Here is an 11,998-nt window from a genome sequence, read left to right as displayed (position 1 = left end):
CACTTTTCAAGTAGATGTGTCTTGGAAAGCTCTCCTCTTGTGTCCACCCAACATCATAGATTATTGAGGATTAGAGGAACTGGTTCATCCCTAACCTTCTGCAAAGACCCCTCCTACAGCCTAACACCCCTCCCCGCTGGTGCCTTCCAGCAGGGGTGAGTGAACTCCTGCCCTTTCTTGTGGGCAGGCTCACAAGAAGCGCTCTGTGAAGGCTTAGCTTATACATGCTTGCATCTTTGCTAACACCTAAGTAGAAATGAGCACTTTCTGTGTCCAGCATAGAGAAAAACCAACGGAGTCAACTTTTTGATGGAAAACAGACCACAAACTTTGGGCCAGTGGCCTTGTTAATGTCATGGACACTAATCACTAAGAATATAAAATAAATAAATGATAAATTACCTAACTTCAAAGATGGCAACGTGTGTCAAATTTCTTAGTCTGCATATTAATTAAGAAGAAGGTGCCATACAGTCTAGAAATTCGTGACAAACGCACTGGCAAAAACCATACACCATGAGAATGACAAGGCTTGAAGGGACGAGGCTGACAAAGACGACCCCAAGAGTGACTTTCTTAGACACCAGTAAGTAGATCCCTAAGGGCAAGGAGCTGAAGTAGAGCAAGCCCAGCAGCCAAACCAACACCCGGATAGACGTCTGAAAGAGCAGGGACGTACAGTTCCACACCGTCCAGTTGTGTGACACAGTGGTAACAGAGTCGAAACTCGCAGGCCTATAAAATTCTACCACGGGAGTGGAGCTCAGAGACGGGGAGCTCTCTCTCTGCACCTCCATGATGGTTATGACCAGGCAGTTGGAGGAAGTGTGAGAGGGACTGACCAGGGACGCCAGCCTCTTGGGGGTCAGCAGCAGCTCGGTGGGGTTTTCTGGCAGGCACTTCTTGCCTTTGCCTCCACAAGTCAAGTTTACCAGGATGTTGTTGTCATCGGGCAGGCTACTGACTTCATCATCTGGCAGGCAGGTCTCAAACCTGCAGAAAGGACAGACGATGACACCTTGCGGCGAGTCCCCAAAGTCGATGATCTTGTAGAGGCATTTGGCACAAACCCTGTGACAACACTCCAGCACTTTGGGTTTCCTCTGCTTCAGATTGTACCGATTATAACAGATCTTACACTCGAGCTCATCAGAGACCTGAGCCTCTGCCGCCTCGTCTGGCGGCTGACTGGCCATCTTGAATCGTGTCTACCACCTCCCGCCAGAGGCAACTCACGGAATAACAACTTCAAGGAAGGTGTCCCTCGGAATATCACATCATCCAAATCAGGTGCTGATGCAAAAAGGCTGGACAGGTAGTAACAGAAACCAGCAATCTTCCAGGCATTTTCAGTTTCTACATTCACTCTGTCTCAAATACATATTTAAAAAGGCCACATGAAGGGTCTGCAAAGGAAAAAAAGAGATTCTAATATAGTCAACAGTTCACTGAAATGTGCTTCATGGAATTTTCTGAGCTCCAAGTGGTTAGAAGCAATAGGTTTAAAGGTTAGAGCCCCAGGACAGGAAAGTGCTGTCTCCATGCTTAGCTTTCTCAATCCACAAATAGGACAGTAAAGAAGGAATTAAGATTCCTACTGGTGTAAACACATTCTAGAGCACCAGGAGTATGACTAGATACAGAGACTGTCTGAGACTGGTAACAAATTCTGGCTTCTTCGAAAATAAAACGGGTCATCTATCAGAAACAGATACACTTGTGGTCAAATTCCATTCAATACAGACTGATTAATTCAGATTATCAACAGTATAAATACTAGTTATCTAAATGCCCTCAGTAGTATCTTGGAGTACACAAAAGGAAAATCTGAAGGATAAATTCACATAAGGAAGAATGAAGCAAAGGACACCTGACAGCCAAGACTAGCTCCCAAGCAAGAGAAGTAAACACACCCACCATGTGCACGAAGAACAGCGTGGGCGAGGCTCACTCTCAGTTCCCCGGCTCCAGTTCCTGTCAACTCCCTCTCTGGAGTGAACAGGAAGCATAACAGAGTCAACAGCACTCACTGCTGGCCCTCAGGTGCTGTCGCTGGCTTTGGCCCAGACTGAGGGGTGATTCCACGGGCACGGTCAGTCCCCAGTCATCAGTACGAACGAAAAGGGGAGCGGTAGGCGGCTATCGCCACACCATCTGCATTTGCCCTTGATGTATGTGACTTTTTGGGTAACCGATTTGTCTTAAGTTGTGTTTTGCTTTGGAAAATATCAAATTGGATTTGAATTTCGGAGCACAGCCCCAAGCACGGCGGCAGAAGTCTGTACGGCAGCGCTGAGAGGTAGAGCAGGTAAAACTGAGAGAGCAGGTAGAGAGGTAGAACCCCACAGGGATCAACTTTGCTGTGGGTTGTTCTACGTAATGGGGCAGAGGCGGTGGGCAGCTCAACTTGAAATATATGAAATTATGAATAGCTGGCTTGTGAATACATATTGCCTTCCTTTATGTGACTTCAGCTAATTTTTTAATTGACATCCGATAATACAAAAATGCATAATGGGTACCAGTTGCAAGACATTCCTGCTGGGAAAAGGAAGTTAATCAATAAATAGAATCTCTAGTGACAACCAAAACATGTAGATAGGGTTTTTTAAAATACAGTTTATTGGGACACCTGGGGGCTCAGCCAGTTGGGCATCTGCCTTCAGCTGAGGTCATGATCCCAGTACCCTGGGATCAAGCCCCGAATTGGGCTCTCTGCTTAGCAGGGAGCCTGCTTCTCCCTCTCCCTCTACCTATCACTCTGTCTACTTGTGCTCTCCCTCTCTGTGTCAAATAAATCAAATCTTAGAAACAAAACAAAACCAGAGTTCATTATATATGAATGTATGTATTTCAGAACTGTTATCATAAGCCAATTTCTATATATCCACTCTTAGACACATACAAAAAGGATACACAGACACAGACATCAACTCTTCTGTGCCTTTTCATGTGCCCTGAATGTTTTCTTCATTCCTGATCCTGTTCATGAAACATGTGCCCATAGGGTCACAAAATGTGACTGTGTCTTGCCCACAATCTTACCAAACTGGCTTCTTACTCTCCTGTGGCATGAACATTTATGTCCAGGAGCGGAGTCACAGACCAAGAAGGTGCTCTACCCCTGTAACCGTTCCCAGTCCTCGCCGCCTTCACAGAAGGGGCCCAGGGGCTGGGCAGGTAACTGCAGATCCACTTCCTGGACAGCTCCCCCTCATCAGGCCTCCTGGTCGCTAAGTGCAGACCAAAGACCTATCCAAACAGAATGTTCTGTTCTTTTCTCTCTCTACCCACCCACTCAGCCTTAAAGCCTTCTCAAACCCAGGCGTACTGAAACTGATGGCAAGGGTAGAAATCACAGCACCGATCGCCTCTACTACCATCAAAAGTACCGGTGTACATGAAGGTGTGTGAAAAAGGAAAAAGACAGTATATGAACATATACACAGAGACATCCGGAAAAGAGACAGTAAAATACTGAGTGAGGATAAATAAGCAAAATTATATCAGACCCATAGAAAGCTAGAATATGCATCTAGGAACACCAACAAAAGTTTTATGCGTAGGAGCTCCTCGATGGCTCAGTCGGTTAATCATCCAACTCTTGATTTCAGCTCCAGTCATGATCTTGGGGTTGTGGGACTGAGCCCTGAGTTGGGCTCCATGATCAGCAGGACGTCTGCTCAAGATTCTTTCCATCTGCCCCTCCCCCCACATGTGCACACTTGTGCATACTCTCTCTCCAATAAATACATAAATCTTAAAAAAAAAAAAAAAAAGACACTACTTTAATTCTAAGACTAACTCCAGCAAACCCACTCCACCAGCTTGGAATACTTCAAGCCCTGCCTGTGAGAGAGGCACTTCTGGGCGGGCAGGACTGGCTGACTACTTTGAGCTCTGGTGCATCCCTAGAAAAGCAGCCAATACAAGTATTTCTTCCTGGAATGGCACAAGACAGCATGGTGATCATTCCTCTCAGGAAGGCAGGGTACCAACTGCAAGGGTTCTGACAAAATAAATACTTCATTTGTCTCATTGGGACTCTTAAGGTTCCTCAAAGGACTCGATTAATAACCTAAAATCTGTAACTTCACAGGGTCGCCAGAGTCAGTTATCAAAAAGCTGTGCGTTCCCACCCTGCCTTCACTCCTGAAGAAAGCTGTGGACAACATCTGTGATGCAGAGTCAATGAAGCAAGACCCAATAGGAGCACATGCTCTGTAATTCCACTTCCGGAAAGCTGAAAAAGCAGGCAAAACTGAGCCGTGCAAGATGTGAGTTTATGTGGTGAAACTAAGGTGAAAAGCCAGAAGTAAGTAACAGAAAAGTCGGGATCACTTCCGACTTTGAGGGAGTGGGGCAAGCAGTGCAAGGAGGGCACCCACTGACAGACTGACAACGCTCTGCTGCCTGACACAGGTGGTACTCAGGAGTGTTGGGTTTGGAATACACCATGGCGCAATACATTTTTCTGTGTTATCTACCACGGTAAGCCATTTTTTAAGTGTTATCTATAACTGTACTCAGAAAACTATAAAGTATTCATGAAAGAAATTGAGGAAGATACAATGAAATGGAAAAATGTTCCATGCTCATGGATTGGAAGAACAAATATTGTGAAAATGTCTATGCTACCTAAAGCAACCTACATATTTAGTGCAATCCCTATCAAAATACCATTAACTTTTTTCAAAGAAATGGAACAAATAATCCTAAAATTTATATGGAACCAGAAAAGACACCAAGTAGCCAGAGGAATGTTGAAAAAGAAAACCAAAGTTGGCGGCATCACAATTCTAGACTTCAAGCTCTATTACAAAGCTGTCATCATCAAGACAGTAAGGTACTGGCACAAAAACAGACACACAGATCAATGGAACAGAATAGAGAGCCCAGAAATGGACCGTGAACTCTATGATCAACTAATCTTCAACAAAGCAGGAAAGAATGTCCAATGGAAAAAAGACAGTCTCTTCAACAAATGCTGTTGGGAAAATTGGACAGACACATGCAGAAAAATGAAACTGGACCATTTCCTTACACCACACTCAAAAATAGACTCAAAGTGGATGAAAGATCTCAATGTGAGACAGGAATCCATCAAAATCCTTGAGGAGAACACAGGTAGCAACCTCTTCCACCTCAGCCACAGCAACTTCTTCCTAGAGAAATATCGCCAAAGGCAAGGGAAGCAAGGGCAACAGTGAACTACTGGGACTTTATCAAGATCAAAAGCTTTTGCACATCAAAGGAAACAGTCAACAAAACCAAAAGACAACTGACAGAACGGGAGAAGATAATTTACAAATGACATAGCAGATTAAGGGCTAGTATCCAAAAATCTAGAAAGAAATTAACAAACTCAACACCCAAAGAACAAATAATCCAATCAAGAAATGGGCAGAAGACATGAACAGACATTTCTGTAAAAACAACATCCAAATGGCCAACAGATAGACGAAAAAGTGCTCAACATCAGTGGGCATCATGGAAATACAAATCAAAACCACAGTGAGATACCACCTTATACCAGTCAGAATGGCTAAAATTAACAAGTCAGGAAACGACAGGTGTCAGCAAGGATGCAGAGAAAAGGGAACCCTCCTATACTGTTGGTGGGAATGCAAGCTGGTGCAGCCACTCTGGAAAACAGCATGGAGGTTCCTCAAAAAGTTGAAAATAGAGCTACCCTACAACCCAGCAATCACATTACTGGGTATTTATCCTAAAGATACAAATGCAGTGATCCAAAGTGACACGTGCACCCGAATGTTCATAGCAGCAATGTCCACAATAGCCAAACTATGGAAAGAACCTAGATGTCCATCAACCGATGAATGGATAAAGATAATGAGATACGTGTACACACACACACACACACACACACACACACACACACATACACACTGGAATACTATGCAACCATCAAAACCCCAAAATCTTGCCATTTGCAATGACCTGGATGGAACTAGAGGATATTATGCTAAGTGAAATAAGTCAGTCAGAGAAAGACAATTATATGATCTCTCTGATATGAGGAATCTGAGAGGCAGGGCTGGGGGTAGGGAGGGAAAATATGAAACAAGATGGGATCAGGGAGACAAAGCACAAGAGACTCTTAATTTCAGGAAACAAACTGAGGGTTGCTGGGGGGTGGGTTGGGAGGGACAGGGTGGCTGGGTTATGGACATTGGGGAGGGTATGTGCAATGGTGAGGCTGTGAATTGGGTGAGACTGATGATTCACAGACCTGTACCCCCAAAGCATATAATACACTATATGTTAATTTTAAAAAATCTTTAAAAAAAGTATTATCTATTACAGTAAAAAAAATAAAGAAATAATAAATTTAAAAAAATAAATGAATGAATGGAAGGGAAGGAGAGGGGAGGATTATGAAGGGGAGGGAAGAAGAGAGGATGGGAGGGGAGGAGATGGAAAAAACATCTCTGGTTAAATATTTTAGGTATTTTTTATAGCCCGAATTTCTGGATCAACTTACCATCTTTTCCTCTCTGGTCTGTAATTCCATTAATTTTTTTAACAAAATAGAACTGTCACTTACTAACCACCTAAATATCCAGGCACTACTGTAAGTCAGTATTAAAATGGATGGAATCTCTAAGGTGAGTGCATCTGGTGCACGCGTTCCTCGACGAGAGCAGCAGCTACAAGGGTGTCTCAGCAGGCACAGGGGAAAGAAGCTAACACACTAAAATCACCTCAAAAATAAATTCGTGCGATTACCTGCGATGATGAACGTGTTAACTAAGGTTACTGGGGTAAACATTTTACAATATATCTGGGGATCAAATCCCATTGTACACCTTAAACTTACACAATGTTATAAGTCAATTGCATTTCAATAAGGCTGGGGATAAAAAAAAAAAAAAGGTTTTTGTTTTCTGGAAAAATACATGTTCAAATACATGAAGCTGATATTCCTTCCTAATCATTTAACAGGTATTTTGTGAAACATCTAGGGTAAGACAATACACGTCAATACTTACCCATTATAAGTGTTGGGGTTATTGGACAAATGTTTACTCTCCCTACCCTACATACATGGTACCTACTGCTTGATTCAAATGCACTTCCTCTACTACGTAATTCCTTTGATATTAAGGACGCAAACTTGGCTTATACTTGAAACAAAGCCCTCCAGTGGGCACCCGTTGTTCCTGTCTACCCAGGATCTTTTTTCTCTCCTTTACACAGAACTGCTGCCCTTTCTGCCACTACGTCTCTGGGGAAGTGCTCCCCACTCACTCAGTGTGATTGTGTTTGCACTGTCAACCAAGCACAGTACCCCCTTCTCTCAAGGTGTCACTCTGTGACCCAGACCTGACTCATCACAGTACTCCATCCCTTTCCTGCTCACAGGGATTAGTCAGGGTGGGCCGGTGACTCAGACCAGAGTCAGTGCTCTTCCCTAGGACTTTGTTATGTGAAGCCAGGAGAAGAAGGAACATGCCAGGGAAGGGAGGGAGCACAGACCAGAAGAAGATGTTTCAAGGAACTGTCAGGCCGTCAAGAGGGAGAATAAGAGAGAATCAAACCAAAAATAAAATGAGAGATACAGGAAAGCAGAAAGCAGAGATACAGGCAGACAGAGAGCTGATGACTACTGCCCTGGACCTGTGAGAAGGCTCCCGGCATCTAATAAATTCCCTTTTTCGCTTCTGCTAAATTTTTGGTTGGATTTCTACTACTTACTTATAATCCAAGGAGCCCTGGACAGTTACCATGCTGTATCTGATTAGAGAATTAATGTTTTTAGATCGAGGTTCTTCCTTAGTGGTACACAAATTATAAATTATAAAATTGAATAAATGTTAATTTTAAAATTTCATTTGTGTGTGGATGTGCATATTCAGATTTCATAAATATGCAAACGTCCTCAAAATATCATTATTTATTAGTAGCGTGTGTGTGTTTGTGTGTGTGTGTGTGTGTGTGTGTGTGCATTTGTCCTTTTTTTATTTGGTTAATGTCTCTTCCTCACTTCTCCCACCCATACCAGCCTCAATGTCACCCTCTTCCCCCAGTAACACACAGTAACTACCTGGTATGTTTCTTCCATATATATTCCCATGTACACATATGTATCCCTGTACAAGTAATTATACAGACACACAGAAGCACAATTTTTCCATTGCCTTCTGACTACTAGGTAATACCCCGTATTTTGCAACTTGGCATGCCCACATAATAATGGCTCACGGAAAGCTCTCAATTCAACTAATAAGAGCCTTAAATTCCTTTTTTAATGAACGCATATCCCACCATTTGGATATAATGTAATTATAGCCAACCATTCCTCTCCTGGCAAACATCCATTTATCCTCATTTCTCCCCAACACAAACATTACGGAGGAGCACAACCTTGTGACACTCTTATGTATGGGTGTTTTTATTTAAGAGACAAGGAGTGGAATTCCTGAGTCAAACAGATATTACCACTGACCTATGTCGCTAGACCGCTCTCCAACAGGAGTATAACACAGACTTTGACCAGTAGTAATAGGACTCTTATCCTCCAACAGCAATGGATGTTAGCGGACCATAAATTTTTGCCCATCTGAGCAGTGACAGACCATGATATGGCTTGGAGTTCCTTCTCTTGTATCAACCTTCTGAGTTTGCTCCTCTCTGAACTATACCTTCCTATTTTTTGGCTTATTTTTCTATTGGATTTCTGGGCTTTCCTGGTCAACTTGTAAACATTCTTTGTCACAAGACATATTAAACTCTATCCTCCGTATTGCAAACACTTCCTCACATTTTACCATTAATTGGCCTTACTTAATATCTTTTGAAATGCAGAATATCTTACTCTTCAGACGAACATATGTTTATCCTCTCTCTTGTAGCTTCTAGGTCTCCAAACTTAATACTGCTCCTAATATTATACATGCGGTTATTTTCTTGCGAAGTTTGTCTTGCTTTTTGACTCGTTTTCAGCTTTATATACGGTATAAGATACAATCCTAATTTTATTTTCTTCCAAATTTGGACATTTATCTTTGGCAAGGAAATAACCCATTTCTTCTGTTTTTTCAAGTTCGTTGCCATAGCGTTGAATACAGTTATCTCTGCCATCCTTTCTGATTTGTTCCTGCCTCTCTGATTACGTGTTTATTCCCGTTTCTGGTTTCATAAATTTTTGACTCTTTATCTCCTAATCAAACAAGTAAGTCTTTGTATCTATTTTGTATTTTCAAGGAACTATTGTCTATACTTGTCCTTTACATTATTTTTTGATTTATTAACTTTGGCTTTTATCTTTACCATTCCCTCATTCTAATTTATGTTAGTTTTGTCATTCTTTTTTCTCACTTCATAATAAGGGTACACTTTTATTCTTAAATAATGAAAACATCTAAAAGCTGAAAAATGTCCACTAGCTACACCTTTCACTGTATTCCATGGCTTTTGCAATAAATTGTGTTCCTTTGATTGATTTCTAGATATCTTGTAAATTGACTTATGTTTTCTCCTTTGATGCTAGGGTTGTAAAGAATGTTTTTAAGTTTCCAAATGTAAAGGTTCTTTTTACTACCTCCTGTTATTTATTTCTAATATTACTGGATTATGATCAAAGAATAAGATCTATAAAAATCCCTTTTCCTTTGAATTTGCTTTGAATTTCCTCTTCTTTGTGGTCAAGCATATGATCAAGTTTTATAAGTGATCAGAAAACGAATATTCTTTTTTTTTAATCAACAATCACAATAAAATTTAATGGACTAAACTCGCCAAAGATTCTCAGATGTGAAGGGGGAAAAGATCTAGTTATATGTTCTTCATAAGAGACACACCCAAAATATGATAAAATGCTGCGAAGTTTGATATAAGAGGCTGGAAAAGGATATACCAAGAAAATACTAATACAAAAAAAAGTTAGCGTGATTTTCTTACTATTAGATTGAGCTGACTTTAGTCCATGAACTTGGTCTGCATACAACCTGATCTACAGTAACAAACGAGACTCCTAACCCACCTGTTGTATCATATGACAATCCAGAGGCAAGAGATTAGTTAGATCTGGGAAAGTAGAGGCAATGGACCAGAAGGTCATTAAGAGACTCATAGTCCTTCAAACCTCGATGGTCCACCACCACATGAAGTACTGCTCTTTTTTTTTTAAATTAACATATAATGTATTATTAGCCCCAGGGGTACAGGTCTGTGAATCGCCAGGTTTACACACTTCACAGCACTCACCATAGCATATACGTTCCCCAATGTCCATAACCCAACCACCCTCTCCCTACCCTCCTTCCCCTGGCAACCCTCAGTTTGTTTTTGTGAGATTAAGAGTCTCTTATGATTTGTCTCCCTCCCAATCCCATCTTGTTTCATTTATTCTTTTCCTACCCCCAAACCCCTAACATTGCCTCTCAACTTCCTCATATCAGAGAGATCATATGATAATTGTCTTTCTCTGATTGACTTAATTTGCTCAGCGTAATACCCTCTAGTTTCCTCCACGTTGTCGCAAATGGCAAGATTCCATTTCTTTTGATGGCTGCATAGTATTCCATTATATATATATTTCACATCTTCTTTACAGAAAATGAATATTCTGTATTGAAGGGATGTAAAGTGTCACATAGCCACTGAATCCATTTTTATTTGTTGTTTCTCCATCTTAGAGTTCTATACAAGGTTAATACAGGTTGAGAAAAGCAAGAGATGTTTCTTAAAGTATCTCACCATAACTATTTGCATTTCTAATACTCTCACTTTATAGATTTCGTGGCTATGTTATTCCATATACACAGGTCTATTTACCTCCCTCATACACTGTGACTTTTAACAAGTATTATGTAAGGTCTTATCCTATTTATGGCTTTAACTTAAATACTACCTGTCTAACTCTTCTATTGCTAGTTCTTCTCTTTGTCTTTCCCTGGGACCTTTGTCCATCCTTTTATGTTGGCCTTCTATCACTTTGTTTCATGTGTTTTTTATAAACACCAGATAACTGGGTTTTGCTTATTAACTCAGTCTAACAGTATCAAATGTTTTATGGGGAAAATTCACCTCATTTTCATTTAATATCAAGACTGTTACATTTGAACCTATTCTTTCCTTCCCACTTGAGTTAACTGATTAATTTAGAAAAATTTCCTCTGCTATTATCTCCCCTCACCTTGCGGTGTTTATGATGAACTTCTGGTTTGGGTGCTTTTTGTTTGATACTCTTTCTTGAGTATTTTGGTTAGAAAATGGGCGAGGGCATCTCTGATTCTAACAGAGAAGCAAATTTCTTTTACCCTGACAGGGATACGGCAGTTTGGGTGTGTCTGTGGCTTTCAGGCGGCTGACTTTTTGTCTCCATGGTCCACAGAAGTTACACTGCCATCTCTAGTACCCTGTGTCATCCATGAGAAATCTGGGGCTTGTCTGACACTTTTTTAAAGATTTTATTTATTTATTTGACAGAGAGAGATCACAAGTAGGCAGAGAGGCAGGGGGGTGGGGGAAGCAGCTCCCTGCTGAGCAGAGAGCCGGACATGGGGCTTGATCTGAGGACCCCGAGATCATGACCTGAGCCGAAGGCAAAGGCTTAACCCACTAAGCCACGCAGGCGCCCCGGGAGAGTCTTTCAATAGAAACTACGCGCTCTCTTCTGTAGCACATCTCCTAATTACCAGAAACTATGATAATAAAAATTATAAAAGTTTATATATAGAAAAAGTACAAGAATTGTACTTTGACCAAGAATTTTCTAACCCAGACAAAAATTGCCTGAGCTGCAGGGTTAGGCAGCTTCAGAGTATGTAAGAAAGTAAATCTTCTAGGTAGGAGTGATGGCCATGATAAATGAGGAAAATAATTTCTTTGGACAGAGATTGGTTTTGAATTAGGTCAGAAAGGGAAAGTTGTGCATGCCATGTTGGTCGTCTATTATTGTAAAGCAAACTGCTTCAAAACACAGTGGCTTAATATAACAGCCATTTTACTTGCTCATGATTCTGTGGATCAA

General features: G+C 41.2%; 1 protein-coding gene across 1 annotated transcript; it reads right to left on the bottom strand.

Moving 5' to 3' along the window:
* Positions 1-340: 340 nt before the first annotated feature.
* On the bottom strand, positions 341-1,400 carry RNF182 (ring finger protein 182). The gene has a single exon (XM_032861788.1). The coding sequence runs from the start codon at positions 1,194-1,196 to the stop codon at positions 453-455; it is 744 nt and encodes a 247-aa protein (XP_032717679.1). The 5' UTR covers positions 1,197-1,400; the 3' UTR covers positions 341-452.
* Positions 1,401-11,998: the final 10,598 nt, after the last annotated feature.

This window comes from Lontra canadensis, unplaced genomic scaffold (assembly GCF_010015895.1).
Source record: "Lontra canadensis isolate GAN:19392208 unplaced genomic scaffold, GSC_riverotter_1.0 scaffold21, whole genome shotgun sequence".
In the NCBI taxonomy this organism is placed as follows: Eukaryota; Metazoa; Chordata; class Mammalia; order Carnivora; family Mustelidae; genus Lontra; species Lontra canadensis.
This window is presented reverse-complemented; position numbering and strand designations above follow the sequence as displayed.